The sequence below is a fragment of the Acomys minous genome (assembly GCF_964271855.1).
Source record: "Acomys minous genome assembly, chromosome: 4".
Taxonomy (NCBI): Eukaryota; Metazoa; Chordata; class Mammalia; order Rodentia; family Muridae; genus Acomys; species Acomys minous.
In genome coordinates this window covers 24,074,928-24,095,136 of record NC_140486.1, presented here as the reverse complement: position 1 = coordinate 24,095,136, position 20,209 = coordinate 24,074,928, and the positions used below count along the sequence as shown (strand labels likewise).

The 20,209-nt window shown below is 41.4% G+C and overlaps 1 protein-coding gene across 2 annotated transcripts in view; it reads left to right on the top strand.

The window, feature by feature from the left end:
- The window catches only part of WDR7 (WD repeat domain 7), a 277,823-nt gene that overhangs the window by 222,495 nt on the left and 35,119 nt on the right, over nt 1-20,209 (top strand). For both annotated transcript variants that reach the window (XM_084779255.1, XM_084779254.1), the window contains one exon: nt 10,903-11,002. In XM_084779255.1, coding sequence (XP_084635381.1) covers nt 10,903-11,002 — 100 coding nt within the window. The remainder of the gene's footprint in view (nt 1-10,902; nt 11,003-20,209) is intronic.

Below are 20,209 nucleotides of genomic sequence, written 5' to 3'. Positions count from 1 at the left end.
AGGTTGCTGTGCTCTGCTGACACCCATGACTGTTGACTAGGTTATCCTGGAAGAGGGAGGCTTGAGCTGGACGCCTAGGAGATTTGTCTTTACTGAACACATACATGTTTCCACCTCGGAATCAGCAAAATGCCGCTGTACTTTGTTTATTGATTCAGTAGCATTTTATTGAACAGCAACTGGGTATCAAGTACTCGCTGTTCTCTGTGAAAGGAAGGGTAGATTAGGTGACGCTGTGCTCCAGGATCACAGTGGCTAACGGGGAGAGATTACATGGAGAGAGGCGTGCTCTGCAGTGTTCCTGCTAGACTTCCTACCACGGACTGAGCACGGCAGTAACTATAGTCCCTATTGAGGATGTGGGATCTGAGAAACGTTGTAAGGAGAATGTTGAGAATAATAGTTATCTGTTAAAAATGCCTTCACACAAATGGCTGCCACGTAGGGAAAGGGATTGGTCCCCTGAGAGAACCTGAGTGTTGGCTCTTACAAGAGCAGTGCCGTGTCATAGGAACACCGATGTGCAGAGAGCTGAGCAGGTGGACTTAGGGAAGTAAAAGATGTGTGTCATCATAAGAGACAGCGAGAACCAGGCCGCTGTGTGCTCGGAGTCACAGAAGTGCACAGCGAGTTCGGCCATGCTGTGTAGTCGGTGGCTAGAATGGAGGCTTCACGTGGAGCTGCAGAGCCAAACCAGGGCTTTGGGCTCCCACAATAGAGTGTGGCCTTTGTTTAATGAGCAATGGAGGGTTAGAAAAGTATAAGCAAAGCAGGAAAGCGGTAATCATAGATAAGCTGCGACAGTTCATTATAAAATAGGTACTTATAGTTTTTAGTAAAATAAAAAACTATTTTAGACAGAAGAGTTACTAACAAGTTTGTGTTTTCAGAAATGATTTAGCTTTTCTTAAACTATGTTATTATGTAGACAGACTGATTGATTTTCCTTTTCAAGTAAAAAGCTGAATCAGCTCGTTTCACCTTAAATGGGCACTTAAACTCATGTAAGCGATTGCGCTGTCTGCTGCAGAGCACTGGAGGAGCTCACTTGCAGGTGACTCCTCCCGATTGTGGTTTGCTCTTAGCCTCTTCAGTGACAACAGCAATGACCATAGGACAGCTTTTTTCCATAGCTTCCAGGAAAATCTGAAATTAGTAACTATTTTATACTAGGATTTGATTCTCAACCCCTTACTAGTAGGAATCTTTCTCGTTGTTTTACTCCTATTCCTCACACCTAAAGGAGGTTGTCTTGTAGTGTTGAAAGTCTCCATGTTAAGATAACAAGGGGAAGCTCAATTGTACAGCAGCGGGCATGTGTGACTCCCTGGGTTTGAAATTATCAAGTAAATGCATGGTTATGTGACTCTACATCTTTTATCTATATCCCACTGTACAACAAGAACAGTTGATGTTAAGGTTATTTAAAATAATATAAAGAATGAAAAATTAATCTGTATATAGTGGCCCATACCTATAATCCCAGCACTTGAGAAGTAAAGGCTTTAGAATGAGGAATTCAAGCCCATCCTTGCCTACTTAATGAGTTCTAAGCCAGCTTGGGCTACATTAGACCATCTCTCAAAAAAAAAAAATCAAAATAATAAAAAAAAAGAACTAAAATTTATTTTATTTGAATTAGCAGATCTTGTGGAAAAGCTAAAGTAATTTGTAATTAAGTAAGATTATACTTGTAGCCAGGTGCGGTGGCACATCCTTTAATTCTAGCAAGGAAGAGTTAGGAGAATCTCTGAGTTCAAGGCCAGCCTGATCTACAGAGGAAGTTCCAGGACAGCCATGGCCACACAGAGAAACTCTGTCTAAAAAACAAAAAAGAAAAGAAAGAAAGAAAGAAAGAAAGAAAGAAAGAAAGAAAGAAAGGAAGAGAGAAAGAGAGAAAGAGAAAGAAAGAAAATAAGATTATGCTTGTAAAGCGTAAGTCTTTAAAAATATATAAATTTAGACTATTTGAGGATTCATTTATCCCATTTATTAGAATAACATTATCACCACTTATTGCCATAACTACTAACCCTGTTAGTTAGCACTACCACAGTGAGTAGTGCAGATGGTGGTGGTGATGACTGGTAACAACATGTTATTTGCCATGGGTAGGGCTCACTGAGTACTTTACTAATATGAACTCATTTCTATTTTCTGCAGCTATAGTAGGTATTGTTCCCATTTTGCAGATGAAGACACTGATGAATAGATAATTAAATAACTTGCCAAGGTTACACTATGAGTAAATACAGACCCAGACAATGAGGTTCCCATTTCTCAACCATTACATAACATTGAGACATGCCTAGTAGTTTCTTGTCAAGTATTATGCCCTGTGCACAGCCTCGCAGGAATTTCTAATCCTTTCTTTACCATCATAGCCACAGTATGCTATGGTGTAATACCACCACCACCACACCCACCACCACCACACCCACCACACCCACCACCACCACCACCACCACACCCACCACCACCACCACCACCTGGAAGGAACAAGCCACTCAGCAAGAATTATTTATTAACTACTTAAATATGTAAGATCCTGACTGGGAAATAATGACTCTCAAGCAGAATTTTCCAGCATCACCATCATGGACTAGAACATCTGCTATTTGGCTAGAATTAAACACTTCTACAAAATGCCTCGTCATGTGTACTTCCATGCCTACACCTCAGACCCTGTTTATGGTACTTTCTCTATAGCCATTTTCCATACCTATAAATCTTGCAAAAAAAAAAATGCACACAGCTTGAAGGACTACAATTCTTAGGTGCAGGAATGAAAACAGTCTATGATGTCCCAGACGGTGTTGTCCTTCATTGCAGCTGTGGCATTTCTGTGACTTGTACCCTGAGGACCTGAAGACCTGAGTCTTTTAGGGTTGAGATATCTACAGTTCGTGGCTTTCAGAAAAGCTCCATGGCGTCTACCCAGCCAAGAGGCATAGACAGTTGCTTGTCACTTGTACCTTCTTGTGATGTGAGTGGACCATCCTTGCTCCACTACAGAAATTTTGTCACTTTTTTCTTCAGCCCCAGTACCTGTGTTGGGAGTGAAATCTTTCTTCATGGATTACTGAGAACACATCATGAGTGTCTCAATCCTAGTCCGTCTGCATGACAAACAAAGGGACACAGTATTCTTCTGGCTAAATTTTAAGAAAGTTTTCCTTACATTATTAATAAAGCTTGCATATGCTTATCCTGCAGAGTATAAACATATGGATCAATCTTTTAAAAATGCACACAAATTAGAACAAAAGTGCAGTGCCATTTATTTTCCCTCTTGTTGAGAAAAAAAAAAACAAGAAATTTGATACCATTTGAGGGTGACATTTGGTGAGCATTTTAGGAACTTGGCACTGCCTATCTAAATTTTAAGTGCACACAATATTTAATCCTACTTTATTTCATCTTTCCAGCAAAAATATTCACCTAACTATACCAAGATTCATGACATGACATAGCCTAGGCACACTCACCAAGTGCAGTGCAGCTGTGAGGAAGGCCACTTGTGACCTATGAGCACTGGTAGATCAGTGTACCCCTGTATCACAGAGGGAGACACCGCCCTGCAGAGTATGTGTATGATTCTGTTGTATTAAAGGTGGAAAGCACTCCTGGAAGAGTCTCTAAATAATTATGAAATTACTCGTAAGGTGGTGGGTATGGGAAGAAAGATCTATCTTATCTTTTATTATGATTTTAATTGTGTTTATAGAGCATAGTTCATGTTTATAATTAATAATAATGAAAATAAAGTAGTTAATATTTCCATCTCTTTAAAAATTATTTCTTTATTGTTGCTGCTGCTGTTTTGTTTTGTTTTGTTTTAGAGAACGAGTTTCTTTGTGTGGCCTTGGCTATCCTGGATCTTACTTGAGGACCAGAATGGCTTCAAACTCAGATATCTACCTGCCTCTGCTCTGCCTCTGCCTCTGCCTCTGCCTCCCAAGTGCTGGGATTAAAGATGTGCACCACCATGCCTTTTAAAACTATCTTTAAACTTTTGATTAATGTATAATCACAGCACAAGAACTGAGCAGTTATTACTCTATTACTCTCTTCTTAACCCTCTAAGGTAATTTGGTTTCCTCTCAGCATATAATCTATAGATATTTGTACTTGGAAGCTTTCCCTGTTCCAATTCCTCTCTCCTGATGTCGTCTGGACCTTTCCTGTGGCTGAATCCCCTACTTCCTCCTCTAACACCTCCTCCCCTGCCTGGCAGGAAGCCCTGCTCTATTCTCTTTCCTGCTTAGTGATTAGTGTAAACTGCCTTAATGGCATATCAGGGGCAATTGGGGAACAGTGTTCACAGAACATTGGGGCAGGAGATTGTCAGAACAAGGTTTGCAACCAGATATGGGGATACAGAAATCAGTATTTGAATTACACGATAACCTTATGCCTATAATTTTCTATGTACTCTCTCACTCTCTAGCTCACTCACTCTCTCAAAATAAATAAATAAATAAATAAAACAAGTAAGCAGAGGACCAATAAAACAAAACATGCCAAAACAAGACTAAAAGTCCACAAAAATACCACCAGGTTCACTGTATGATGGTCATGTACTGCTGAGCGTGGGCCTGCCTGGGAGTGTGGTTGATATAGCCAGTGACATTCCATTCGAGAAAATTGAGTTTTTTCTTTGCCAGCAAGTATCAATTGCAATATGTTTCTTGGTTAGGGATAGGACCTTGTGTCCACATCCTTCTCTTAGCACTAGGACCCCATGTGGCCTGAGCCTGCGCAGGCCCTGTGAGTGCTGCCACAGCCTCTGTGAGTCCATATGTGTATCAGTCCTGTGGAATCTGGAAGCCACTGCTTCTGCATCACCTCTGGCCCTTAAAATACTCCTCTTGCTCTTCCCCATAGATCTCTCAGCCTTTGGGGAGGGTGGGTGTTGATAAAGACATCCCATTTAAGGATGAGTGTTCAAAAGTGCACATTGTCCAGTTGTGGGTCTCTGTTTCCCCCCATTAACTTCAATAAAAGCTTATGTGATGATTCATTGGTCTATAGGTATAGTAATTCATCATTAGGAATAATCTTATTGCCATGTTCCTTTTACTTTGAGGCAGTCTCACTATGTAACCCTGAGTGACCTAGAATTTACTATAAAAGAACAGATTGATTTCAAACTTACTGAAATCCTTTACCTCCTAAGTGCTAGGATTACAGGTGTGTACCACCATATTCAGTGAGGACCATTTTCAATAAAGTACAAGTCTATAATTCAAAGAGAATCATCAATGAAATATGCCACAGCTATTTGGAAGTGAGTTGTAGAGCAAAGTGAACTCTTGGGCTAGGGTTCCTGTTATGTTTTGTATCACAGACCCTTTGGTATGGGTACCTCCCACTGTGATTTGCTCTTGAACAGTTGAATTCACAAATACAACTTTGGAGAACTGAATTGTACCACTTCTCCACAATAGCCTGTTTTAGCATTTTATACTGAGCTTTAATTATGTTTTGTGTGACAATACTACATTCACTGAAATTAGTGTGTGGTAATATTAGTATTTTACGCATTTTTAGAATCATTTTTATCCCCAGGTAAATGAAAACACATTATATTTCATTGCACATACCATTATTTAGACTACTTACATTCATCTTTTAAATTTTCAGCCTATGCAATTTTTCTAGCCTAATATGATAGTTAAGCTGTAATTGTCAGTTTTGTGCTAAGGTAACCAGGCTCCAGGGCCTTATCATCAGAAAACATATTGTAAATATGCCATCATTTATCCTCATCAAAAATATTATTTTAAAATGATCTCCAAGCAGTGTGTGTAATTCTTTATTTCTGCTTGACTCTGGGACAAATTTTATTTCCATGGTATTTACCTCAATTGTCATTTTAGACCATATGGGGAATTAATTCATCTTTAAAACTAACATTTAGCATAGTTCACCTACTGCTCAGCGAAGGATAAGCATTGTTTGGGGCTTAGCTGCATTAAGCTTCTTACGGTTGCATCTTGCTTACTTGACCTTTAGTTGTATTTAAGCCCCAGTGAAAAGCAGTCTTTGATGGAGGAAGGAAAACAAGCAGATTTTGATTTATAAAAAGCAAAAATCACTGTTGAATATTTCAGAGGCCATGGATAAAATTTAAAAATAGCTTGTTAGGTTAAAGAGTAGCAGGTAAGAGCTACAGTATTAAAGAAGGTGGCTTAAGAAGACATTCTTCGTTAAGATAACCTCAGAATGGGGCCGTAGTGAAGTGAGTGCGTGAGCAGGAGCTGTTGGGCCACTGAGATGCTTCAGGTTCCAGGAGCAGCAAGACTTAACCATGGGGGCACTGTGAGAATGTCCAAGGATGTGCAAGGGGATGGCCCCTCCTAGAGCAGAGTAAGCAAAGGGGACCAAAGGTGAGGTCCCCCTGCATCAGGGCTTTTAAGAATAGCTGTGGACAAAAAAAAAAATGATGTGACATAATTCATGGTTGACAGATCATGAGCTGTGTTTGGGCAATAACCAGGGTCTGGAGCCAGTGTCTTTAAACATTTTGGATAATGACCACCTTGACCCCAGTGACAAATACCTTTTCCATAATACCCAAATCCCTTTGCTTGCTACTGCTGACTCTGACTGGGCAGTTTCCTTTGAGCCCACCTGGGAGACGAGAAGTCCTAGGATAGCTTGGTGTGGTAGTCCTGTCAATCACCCGAGAAGACAGTCTCAGTGAGTAATCATCTAGAACAGGTTGCTGTGTGGACATGTCTGTGGGGGATTGTCTTGATTACAGTAACTGATGTGGGAAGGCCAAGTCTACCGTGGAGGGCACCATTCCCTAGAGTTGGTTTCTAGCGCTGTAAGAGTGGGGAAAGTGAGCTGAGTGACAGCCATGCCTTTGCTCATTTCTCCGCATCTGAACTGTGGATGTGATGTAACTAGCTGCCTTAAGTCCCTGCCACCTTGACTTCCCTGCTGTGATGACCTGTAACCTAGACTTGTGGGCCACAGTGAATCCTTTCTCCTCCGAGTTGCTCCTTGCTGGGGTGTTTTATCACAGCAACACAATTGAAACTGGGGCCCTTGGAGCAGCAACAGAAAGGCTTTTGCCAATTTAGTAATTGCCACCTCAGTGTCTTGTTACTGTCACAGTGACCTGAATACTAAGATACCGAAGTTCTAAAGAAACTGGACTATTCTGGGGGTTGGGCGAAGATGAGAACAGTATTAAATACTCTAGTGGGCTCCTGCCTCACCATCTTAGTGCCATCAGAGATGGGACCAAATGATGCCTGTCTGACCATCCTTAGAACTGGCAGTGCTCCCATGCAGAACTGTTTGCAGAAGTAAGTAGTCTAGAGGTATGTGGTTCCCCAGAGGCCTCAGCAGTGGTTGGTTTCCTGCGGCAGCACCAAAGTGGGTTCCATTGCACAGAATGACATGTATGAGTTGTTGTTGTTGTTGTTGTTGTTGTTGTAATTATTATTATTATTATTATTATTATTATTATTATTATTATTATTACTACTACTACTACTACTACTACTACTACTACTACTACTACTACTACAACTAGGAAGGAAGTTTTAATACAAAATCCTTGAGCTAAAACCAGGCCATGAGACTGTCACTGCCCAAATATCTTTAAAGTGTTTTTTAGAAGTGCTAGTCAAGTAGTAAATTATAAAGAATGAAAAATGCTAGAACTATAATATATGGTCCTTTCAGGCAGACCAAAGATTTGATACCAAGAATAGATTTAATCTTTTTTTGTCCCATAAATAATGGTGTTTCAGGATGATATAGAAGGATGGGGTTGATATCCAAAGCATAAAGAGTAGGTAATGTAACAAAAACCTTTAAGATTTTGTCACCACAACTGTGTTTTGTCTTGAAAAATGTTATTTTGAAGGTGATAATATTGTTTTGCAGTAGAATTGGCAGTATAGCTATTAAATTTTTGGAAATAATAGATAAAATGCCACTGTAAATTTTATTTTTCTGTAGTCATTAACTACAAAGAATAAATGTTTGTAAAAAGTTGTGTGAGGTACTAAGTTTCATGTTACTGTAATAGGATGTAAATTACATATGGTGTATATGTGCAGAGATGGATGTTGATAATAACACAGATATAGCTATGAGGACACCCAAGACTCAAACTGGTAGAATTACTAATAACAAAACAGCCACTGTTTAAAAACTCTTCTGAAACATATTAATTTTCAAATGTAAAAACATTAGAACCACCTGCTTAGGGGTGTCACCATCTGCAGTGGGCTAGGTCCTCCGATATCAATCATTAGTCAAGAAAAAAATCCCAGGGGGCAATCCAATGGAGGCAGTTCCTCAATTGGGATTCTCTTTTCCCAGATGACTCTAGTTTGTATGTATAAAGCCGATAAAAACTAACTAGCACAAGAAAGTTTATTACATTTTACTCTGTTAAAAAGGCCCTCATTTTCTTATTTCTTAGCCTGTTTTCCTTTACAACTCGGGACCACCTGCAAAAGTATTGTGCCATCTGCAATGGCCTGGGCCCTCCCGCATCAGTCACTAATCAAAAATATGCTTCACAGGCTTGCCTACAGCCCAATCTTTTTTTTTTTTCATGAAGATTATATTATACGAAGCTATTGCACAATGAGCTCCAAACAAAATTATTGTTAATATGGGATTTCTTATAATTGTGCATCAAATGTCAGTAAATCAATCCTCCAATTTGCAGTCAGTTACATGTAGCCACTGTCTAAATTAAAATGAAAATTATCAAACATCCAGATATAACCAGACCTGCTAATTTTTATGCTCAATCTTCTTTATGACTTTAAACATCCAAACAGACTTTAACTAGTCATTTCTACACACTTTATATGATTTGGTAAACCCCTGGATATTCCGTCAACTCACAGCATGATTATGCAAGCTCTGCCATTTTTTTTAGAAGTGAGTTATTTATTTATTTATTTATTTATTCATTCACTTTACATCCCAATCGTAGTCCCCTCCCAGTCCCACCCTCCTTCTGTTTTCCTCCTATTTCCCCCCTACTCCTCAGGAAAGGGGTGGCCCCCCAACCCACCCCAGCACATTAAATTACGTTAGAACTGAACTCATCCTCTTCCGGTGTGGCCTAGTGAGGCAGCCCCACCAGGGGGAAGTGATCAGAAAGCAGGCAACAGAGTCCATGTCAGAGACAGCCCCCTGTCCCCTCACTAGGGGACCCACATGAAGACCAAGCTGTCCACCTGCTATATCCGTGGAGGAGGGGCTAGGTCCAGTCCATGCGCGGCCCTTAGTTGGTGCGTCAGTCCCCACAAGCCCCTCTGGGCGTTGGTTCGTTGGCTCTGTTGATCCCCTTGTAGAGCTCCTGTCCCCTGCAGGTCCTTCTCTCCTTCTCCCACTTTTCCACAAGACTCCCTATGCTTCACTCAGTCTGCAGTACCCAATATGGATATGAGTCTCAGCATCTGTTTTGATCTGCGGCTGGGTGGAACCTCTCAGAGGACAGCTATGTTAGGCTCCTGTCTGCAAGCAGAGCAGAGTGTTAGTAGTGTCAGGGCAGGCTCCCTCCCATGGGGTGGGTCTCAGGTTGGTACAGGCACTGGTTGGACATTCCCTCCATCTCTGCTCTGTCTCTTATGGAGACATTTTCTCAGCTGAAATCCTTCTTCCAAACTGATTCCAGTTGATATAAAAACTAACCAACACAGAAACCTATGGGAACAAAGGGAGACACAGCAAATAATGTGACCGGAAAAGATGTTTTCAAATAGAATATTTAGTGTAGCCATCTTACCCTGGATAGCTCACTGAGACCTTAGCTACTGAGACCACATGACATGAGAAGTATATTTAAAAGTGTGTTTGCACACATAAAAATCATGCCTGGTTTACCCTTCTGGTACTATCCTTACCCATCAATCCCAGACATACGGATTTGAAATCAGGACAACAGAGCTTAGGTCAGAAATCCAAGTACTTAACCTACTCCTGAGAACTAACCCGGAAGTAGCAGTAACAGTCAAGTCTAACAACCATCATGCCATCTACTACTATTCAGGGGAACAAAAATACCAAATGTGCTTACTCATGCTGCCTGCTACTCCAGTTACGTAGCCACAGTAGTAAATGTGGAAGATCTTGAACAGTTTTGGGATATTCCCTCCTGGTTAGTAGCTTTCTAATGTCATTTAAATTACTGATGAGAATTTAGGAGACATGCTGTTTATGCAGCCTTTTATTATGGTACAGTAAGAATGCATATTTCATTACTAATTGAATATGTGAGCCTTTCAAATCCTTCTCATTTCTGCTCAACTAGAGATGTTTGTGTAACTTGTCATAAAAGGTGGATTTAACACTTACCTTTTTTTACTCTGACCCTTTGTACCTCAGACTTTCAAGTGTATTTATGATTGTAAATTGTTTCCTATCAAAAATAATTTTCTAAAGATACAGTCTTACTCTGTCTGTAGTCCTTGCTGTCCAGGAACTTACAGTATAGTCCGCACTGGGCCAAACTCACCTCAGTCCTCTTGCCTGTGCCTTGATGTGATGGGTCTATAGATGTAAGTCAGCCACTAGAGCTGGCTGAAATTCCATTACAGACCTAAGTGCCAGTCTACATCAATTCCACGTCAGGTGATTTTTTAGAAGTACTCAGTACTAAAGGGAAACACTTTTTTCAAATCCATATGTTGATTACAGGTGTATTTATTTAGAAATAATATATAAAGGGATTAATGCTTTTATATACATTTGTGTGTGCGTGGGCGTGTGTGTGTGTGTGTGTGTGTGTGTGTGTGTGTGTGTATGCACATTGGCCTTAGTCTTTGAGCGTTTTGTTTTTGTCTTCCACGTGCAAGCAATCTCACCTGGCTTTTGTTTTTTTTGTTGTTCTTGTTGTGAAAATGTTCAATTCAGGTTCTACATGGTCAGCTATTATGAGCGGAGTCACAGAATTGCAGTTGGAGCACGCCATGGCTCAGTAGCCCTGTATGACATCCGGACTGGAAAATGTCAGGTAAATAAATCATTGTGGCTTCCTCTCCATGAGAGACCAGCACTTCACAGGTGATGGGCTGAGCTGCTGGGACATTGTGGATAATGTGGAAGAGATCGATAGTTTAATGAAGGACTCAAAGAACATAGAGCCCCACAGTCTTTACTCCCCAGGACTGGAGGCTGCCAAGGCAGGTTTGCAATGGAGCTCAGAGTACGAGGGCACTTCTCAGGATGGATTTTACAGTACGTCTCTTCTTTGTTTGGTGTTGTCTGGTTTTCCTACTTCTGACGTGTTTCTCAAAAAAAGTTCAATGCTACATATGAAGGTGTGATAACTGAGTAAAAATTAATTTTCTGTGTAAGAAAAATGAGATAGTTAGCAGTTATGAGACAGTAATGTAGTCAGAGTTCATACAACAAATCACAATAGCATGTAATACAACTCCACAAAATTGGTTTACAATATAGTGTGTTGCTTTTTAGACTTTTTATACTACATTTTATGATTTTGTGACATATTATTCATGAAATTCTTTGTGTTTGCTTCAGTCTTGTTTACCTGATTTAAAATATACCCAGTAGATAGATGGTGCAAGTCTATCCCCATTTGAGATACAAAAGGAATTGAAGCTCAGTGTTTTAAATCACTGTATCCCTGAGTCACGCCATTAGCTAACAGCAAAGCCAGAGCTAAATTCTACCAAGGTCAAGAAAGAGCTATGTCATACCTTCCCCTGTTTTAGTGTAACATTTAGTACTGCTGACTTCTTATCGTGGGCAGAGGGAATATAAGAAATCCATAAGGGTGTCTTAACAGTTTTGATTATCTCTCCAGTGTAATAAGCTGTTAATCTAATGTCCCCTTCCAAGTTTCCTTCATAACCTGCCATGTAAGGCCTGGTAATAAGTTTTAGGGTAAAGGTTTCAGGTTTCAGACAAGTTTAGAGGATGCTGTTTGAATAGTGAGTACCCCTCTCTGTGGATGCCTCTGAGTGTACACTGTGCATAGAGTATGCCTGTTGCAATGCGTGTTTAGCTTTCTACCTCGCCAGCCCTCTCTGGCCTACATTTCTTTCCTCTAGGTGCCTATTGAAATCAATGAAAACATTCTGAAGTTTGTTTAAGGATTAACTTTTGTGTTATTTATATGATTCTTTCTAAAGGGATTCTTCAAACAGCATTTTCAAATTTTCCTTCCTGTGCTCCTCTTGTGAGCCATGCCGTGGCCACACTCCTCCTCCGTCTGTAGCCACCTTTCTTACTCACAGGAGCCCTTGTTAGTCTTTGCATAGTATGCCAGATTTAGCGTCTCTAACTCAGGTGTTGAACCTTTTATTTCCTTTTGTTTGCTAGAGAAGCAATGTAGTGGAGAGCAGATTCTGAAAGGACGCTGCCTGGATTGGGTGAGAAAGATTAGAATATATTCATATTCCACACAGAGGCATTTCTCACAGCTTGTCAGGATAAGACTGAAGCCCAGATAACGGTGAATCAGTGGCCTGTGGGACCACACCTTGACCAGGTCTGTTTAGGTGTGCTTATCCTTGGCCCTGTATTTAAACTTTGATCTCACAGCAGGACTGCCAAAAGATTTGAAGGATTCTCTGGGTCCTTTTGTATCTCTTCCCAATATGGCCACATCGAATAAATCTCCTTTCTATGGTTTCCACTATCAAATTGGCTCTTTTTATTGGTATATTAAGAACTGGTGGCCAAACCTCACTTGAGGCACAGGCTGTGACCCTCCAAGTTTAACAACATTCTGTGACTTATAGCATGGCTTTGGAACATATATATTCTCATTAAAAATGAAACTTCACCCTTGGCCTGGTTTTCTTTTAATTTATTTGGTATGATGCGAGACAGGGAGACACAATGGAGGCCAGGAGACAATTGCTTTGAGTTGGCCCTTTCCTTCTGCCATGCTTTGAAGCACTCTCCTATTGTTTCTATTGCTGTGCTGCATTCTGCACACTAGCTGGCCCTTCCTCCTCTCTCCACAGGGACACTGAGATGACAGGGATGTGCCACCTCCTCTGACGTCACACTCAGGGCCATCAGGCTGGCACAGTAAGCTCCCTGAGCCATCTCCCTGGCTCCACAGTTGGCCTGTTTTGCTTCCTGTGTTTGTCTTCTTAGATAGTAGGCAATTTACTCATCAGTGTATAATTTGTCATTTGTTCTGTTTATTTTTAAAAAATTAAAGCCAGGCCTAGTGTCACACACCTTTAATCCTAGCATTCAGGTGGCAGAGGCAGGCAGATCTCTATGAGTTCGAGGCCAACCTGGTCTACCAAGCAAGTCCAGGACCTCTAGGACTACAAGAGAAACCTTGACTTGAAAAAAATAAAAATAAAATAGCTCATCACTATGCTAGACAGTATATTACATGCAAGAGATCACAAAATAAATGAGTATGTCCATCAAGAAACAACCGGTGGCCAAGACAAACACGGCTATGTAGCTAAAATTGTGGTCAGCCTTTCAGGAGGGGAGCCTACAGAGCACTAACCAAACTGTATGCAGGAGAGCTGCTCTGGAAAGGCTGCCATAGAAGGACGCTGTCTGAACAGAAAGGCCTGAATGGTGAGGGGCCAGGCAAAGGGGAGGAGGGACAGACAGTATTCCAGGCAAAAGCCCGGAAGTTTAGCATGCACAGTGAAGGCCTGCTTACCAGAAATCTTACACATGCTGTCCTGTGCACATGGAAGTGGTCCATGTTACAGCAGTGTCAACTTGGTATTACGCTGGGAGTTACACATGTGACAAGCAGTACTCCAACACACACGGAGAGACACATCTTATCTGGGACTTATTAAATGCTTAATCAGTGCAGCTTTGTTAGTGAGTTGTATAACGGTAGCTAGTTCCAGGAAGATAACTGACTACTAATGCTTTCACTGAACTAAAATGTTCTTTATAAGAAAGGGGCTTGGGGAAGCTTGCCAAGTGTTTTCAGCATGAGATTTAGTGTGTTTTATGAAGATCAGCCCTTGTGAATTTTCTAAAATACACTCAGTTATGGCAAGCACTCTGAAGTAACAGCAAAAGGGAGCTAATATTCAAGTCAGACAGACAGGCAGGCTAGCACACCTACAGTGACTAACTTCTGTCACTGTGTTCAGAAGACGCTGTTGGCTGTGAGCGTAACATTTTGACTTCTAGTTAGGAGGAGCAACGGACCTTAAGGGATGGCAAGATTGATGCTTCTTTAATGCTTATGGGTGACATTTTAGGTATCTTCTCCTTGCTCTTTGAGCAGCTGCTCTTATGGCAGGCGCTTCCTATGACATTCTGAAGCAACAGCCAGAAATATAGCACAAGGGCAGTAATAAGATGAATGGCTGGAGAAGACAATGGCTTCCTGACACCCGTGAAGAATTACCTAGTAAGCTTCCTGTTCTAACAGTGAAATACTATTTAGAGACGAACCTCAAAGAAAAGGAACAGATTCCCCCCAAACAGTGCTGCAATTTAAATTGTGTTTTTCTGCAACTTTCAGTATTTCAAGTAATATTTCTAAGTGACTATACACAGCCTACAGCCTTTTTTTCTTACCCTACTTGCCATACCAGTGTGAGACTGGCATGGTCCCAGTAACTTCGCACCAGTAATCTTTAGCATTACCTTGCTCTTGACAAACCCAGAAGTTGGAAAAAGCATTTCAACATCCTTGCAAAGGTATTGAGTGGACTAAAAATTATTTCTCTTTCTATTTTCCTCCATTTGTGTTTTGAGACAGAGTCTAACAGTATGACCCAGGCTGACCTGGAACTCACAATGTAGATTAGGATGGCCTTGAACTCACCTCCTGCCTCAGCTTTCCAGGTGCTGTGTTTATAGGCACTGGCTTAAAATTTCCCTCAATTCTGAGAATTCTCATAATTTCAGTCACAATTCTCAGTAACATTCAGGTTCCCACATTGCCATGTTCTTCCTCCCCTTCCACATATAAAAAATAAAAATAAGGATGGAGAGTTGGTTCAGCAGTTAGTAGTGTTGGGCTAACCTACCTCCACGCATATTTTATCAATTGACTGAAAGTGTTTTCCTAAATTCTCAATTGTTAATTGCTGTGACTGCAGCTCCGGGTGTTGGCAAGATATATATGTAAATGTTGGCCACTTCCTTGCCCGCGCCCCAAAAGAACATTCTGTTAGATTATCAGGCTAAAAAGCAAGCTGCCATGGGTGAGGTCACAGAAGGTCAGAGTGCCCTTGATCTGGCCAAAAGGCAACACTAAGATATGGACTGGGCATTGCCCAGCTGCTGAGTGGTTGGGAGTGGGTAAGCTGTGGAGCTTCTCCCACTATGCCAATAGTTTTTTGAATGAGGAAGGAATGTGGCGTTTTATAAATAAAGAGCTGGCAGCTTGAGCTGGGGCAGAAGGACGGAAGAAGAGGAGCAGGGCGGGGAAATTGGGTGGAGCCAGATGGGCAGTGGAGGGACTGCCCCAGCAAACAGGTGACTAACAGCCTGTACTATATAGGTGTCTTTCTTATTGAAGCCCAAGGAGGGGGGGGTCCCGCCCCGCACCCTGAGCTCCTGCAATACACGAGCATGTGCAGGTCTTTTAAAGGACCTGGTTTAAATTCCCATGTGATGATTCACAACTATTATAATTCCTGTTGCCAGGATCCAATGCCCTTGGCTGGCCTCCATGGGCACTGTGCACATATGGTACATATAGATATATGTAAGCAATCATTCATACACATAAAGAATAATAAATATTTTAAAAGTAGAAATATACCTTTTATGTATATGTGTATCTAAGTACATATAATATTTTCCTCATATAAGTATCATGAAATAATTGAGGAGCCATAGTGCAATCTTTTATTATGGTCCAAGAGCCTCAAAATCTGGAGCTTATTGTATGTGAAATGGTATAGTGTTTGTATTTAACAGATGCATATCATCTCATATACTTAAAGTCATCTCTGGATTATTCATATTGTCTTGTAGAGGGTGTAAACACTGTGTGAGCAGTTGGTAGACTATTTTGTCAAAGAAATAATGAAAAAGTCTACCAACACATAGAGTACAGATACGGTGCTTTGGCTTTTAGAATACATTTATTGCACAATGGTTGAATCCATGGGTACTGAGCCTGCCTACTATAGTATATGTGAAGAATTGTACCCCATGCAACAGGTCTGGTACAAGGAGGCTTATTTGAGGGTAAAGGGAGGAGAGAGGAGTTAGAGCTTGAGTGAGCCATGAGAGCAGAGAGAGAGAGAGAGCGCGAGACAGAGAAAGTCTGAGAGACAGACCCAGAGAAACAGAGACAGAACAAGACCAAGAGTGAGAGAGCCCACTGTGGAAAGTAGGTCCTTTATACTGAAGGTGCACCTGGTGGTGGCCACAAATGATGATGTTAGACATTGCCAGGCCCCTGAAGGCAAAGCCATCTGAGTTGCCTGTTAACAGTGAGAGGCCAGCTGCCCATTGAGTGTGCTCAGCAGTCACTGCCATATGTCTGCTCCTGTCCTGTAAGGATCTTAAAACAGAAGTTGTTCTATAAACATTACTCTCGAGTCTGTAGTTCAAGATAGGAGTATAATATATAATATGTAGGAGCTGTTGGGGACTTGACAGGTTTGTCAGGATGTGAGAGCCCCTAATGGGGCTCTGCTATAGTGGGAGACAAGGCACACAGGTATCTATCACCCTGGGTCCAGAAGTCAGCCCAGAGATTGCTCCACCAATCAAAAAACACTGCTCGAGCGTAGAATCATATAACCGATATATATTTTTTAAACATTTCCTTTTTGTAAAATAATTTTATTTCTCATGTCTTCTAATATATGATTTGAGTTCTAAGATGACTTTTTAGCTAAGTCAAATTAGTTTCTTAGTTTTAAAGTGATCCAAAATTAAAAGCATTTTACAAAGCCGACTGGTGAGATAATGGTAGAGGCACCTGCCACTAAGTCTGATGATCTGAGTTCAGTCCCCAGGACCCACAGGTAGAAAGAGAGAACTGACCCCTTCAAGTTATCCTCTGACCACTACATGCTTACAGTGACATGCCACTTCTACATACAAAATAAATAAACAAAAATATGATTTAAAAAACACAAAGCAGTCTCAGTATAATCCTAGATGTCATATTTTGCCTGGTTCTTTACAGTCATTTAATTACACCTAATTTCATGTTTTAAACATATGTCCTTTAGGAAGCTCTCTTCTCGTGCTTATTGTGTGATCTTCTGTGTTTAACACAATTACATCACTGACACAGGTGATCACAACTAGCATCAGCTTTAGCTCTAAGGCAGACGCTGTTTAGAGAAAAGAGCCCTAGTGAATGCACTTGACAGAACCTGCCCAGTGACTGGAATATGAGTAGCTGGTCCAGCTAGGCCGGTGGGAACAGGGAGAACAGGCAGCCTCAGCTCCTTACTGCAAAAGTTAGGGAAGCTCTTCTGCCCTGCTGTCAGTACATGATGATGGTCCGGAGGGAAAGTGGTGTCACAACATGCAGAGGGAACCGGCTTATGCGGTGGGTGCCTGCGTTCAGAGCCTGGTGGGGCTAACAAGGTAAGAGTGTCCCTGCTGCAGAAAACCTCATAGGTCACACAGGAGGAGAGGGCAAACTCGGTGAAGGTAAGGGACAAGAGCAGGAAGACTCTCCCGAAGGGCCTGCTGTTGGAGCTGATCCACGAGGGCGCGGTCCTCAGGTGGCTGCATGAGAAGGGACGCTGTGCAGAGAGGATGAAATGTCAGCAGAGTCTTGCAAGTATCAGCTTCTGATGCATTGCCTAAGCTGTAGGAATGTTGGGATGTCTAGACGAAAGGTGTAAGTTTGTGAGTATGCTGGAGGGGGAGGAGCTTGGAGGCTGACAGAAGGACAGTGGGATCATGCTGTGCCTTTCCTGACTTGGAGTCTTCTCAAGACTGTGCGCGTGCATATTACTAAATATAATCCACTTCGTCTGTATAATGTTACTCGTATGTCTGTTTTCACATTTGGATCAGGTAACCAACTGGTGGATCTTTCCTAGGGAAGACTATTGCACTCTCAGCACGCCTTAGTTGCCTGTGGTTCTTTGTGTAGGGTTGAGCCCTTGTGGCCTTTTCCCTGTCCACTTTGTCTATTAGTGTCTTCCTTGCTTGGCTCATGTTTAGGAAGTCATGGCTCAGGTGTTCTTCCAGAGGACCCGGGTTCAATTCCTAGCACCCTCATGGCAGCTGTCTGTAACTCCACTTCCAGGGATCTGGTACCCTCACACAGACACACATGTAGGCAACACAACAATGCATAGAAAATAAAAATAATTAAACCTTAAAACAAACAAACAAACAAAATACATATCCATAGGAAACATTAATAACGAACTTACAAGAAATCTCATTTTCTGCTTGTACACACAAAAAGTACACTAAGCAGAGTATAGGTATATCCCAGAGACCTGGGCCAGGGACTAGTGAGAAGGCACAGGCCTGCTCTGCGAAACCTCCCAGTCTCTCATTCCCCACCCAGCTGTGAAGCAGCCACACCTTGAAGCCTATTTCTGCTGTCCCGTGACGTGACTGTCTTAATCTAGAATATTTACTATGCAGCAAGAGGTGTCCTAAGTGCAGTCTAAGATTCCAAAGGATGACAGAAGCAAGGGACCATACATAGAAAGGCTACCACACCAAGCCTGATGCTCCGTTCTCACATATGGTGAACATGGTCCCTTGCAGTGAGAGGACCAGCTCCCACAAGCCTCTGCAGTTCCCTGGGTGAACACCCAGCATATGGCACTGTTACTATGTTGCTGTAATTTATGTAAATGTCTTGTCAGAGATGAATTAAAACTTACAGCAGTAAATCTACTTGGACACAGCAATAACTCACATAGATATATTGCTTATAGAAACGTATATCAAGCCTCTGGAATTACTGCCTCTTCAGTAGTCAGAGGTTAAAGAAGGTAGCAGCTTACATGCCATTATCCATAGACAGCAGTTTGTCATTCTTTGGGAGTGTGATGAACGCAAAGTGCAAGCATGTCCTTCACTGTCTAATCTACATTTCAGCACCAAATGAGGAAGTGGGAAAATCACTCTTGAGCTCACTCATTAACTTGCTACTTAATTTCCTGAGCCGGAAGTTGTTAGGTTTAAAACCCTATTTTATACACCTGTAATACAAGTCATGACTGCTTGTGTGCAACAATCATGTATGTAACGCCTAACGGACAGCGAGTGCCAAGTGTATGTCAAACATAATATTATCTTTTTAGAGAATTAGATAATTTCATCCATCATACTTATATTTGGGCAAGAAAAAATGGAGCAAGAAAATTTAGATGTTTTACAGGAATGTGTTGACTATTACAAAGGCCTTTCAAGAAAGTAATCATGAATTAGAATACAAAGCCAGTGTCTCCTTTATGTAGTGGTGTCCCTATGCTTAGCTCAAGCATGTCTGGCTGAGAGTTTATTTCACATTCATTCTCCAAGCATTGAGATTCAGCATTGTTCTTTCCAAACCCGAATCAGAACCTGTGAGGCAGAGACCAAGTCATCTACACATTTACAGAGCACCCCTAGGTAAATCCATGGCAGGCTAGAGGTCAGAAACTCTAAGTTTACTGCATAAAATAATAGAGTGTGGGGGAAACTAGCATTGACTTGTTGTGTTAGTATTTCCGTCCTTGGAAGTCTATGAAATCAAGTCGTTTCAGAAATTACTAAAAAGAAAAAGGACAACTTCTATCTGGAACTATGTAGACTAAAAAGAAGCTTAGGATGACTGGGATTTGGGGTGTGTTTGTGTTCTCATTGAAAAGTAATGTAGGAACAACACAGAAGAATTACAGGAGCCCAGTGCTCCCCTAGGGGAAAATTGCTCACAAAGTAGATAACAATTGAACTCATGGTCTGCATACACTGATAAAGGCCTTAAAGTTTTTGCCTAAACCTCTTGAACTTTGGATTCTAGTTAAGGCAGTGTCCAGATTCTACCCAGTATTCTACCCAGCTCACCAAGGGCTGGCGCGTTAGGCTTTCCTGAGCCTTTGCGTGTATTCCCCTCCCATTGTACTTATTTCCTAACCAAAGCTTGAAGCCACATTTGCTAGGAACACTCCTAGCTTTATTTTCTTACTAGACCCCTGCTGACACCTTTTCAGTTCTTCAAATTACAACTGAAGGGAACCTCTAGCAGATAAAATCGCTAATACACAATATACTGACAGAAGTCATCTCTATCTGGTTAGCCCCTTATAGT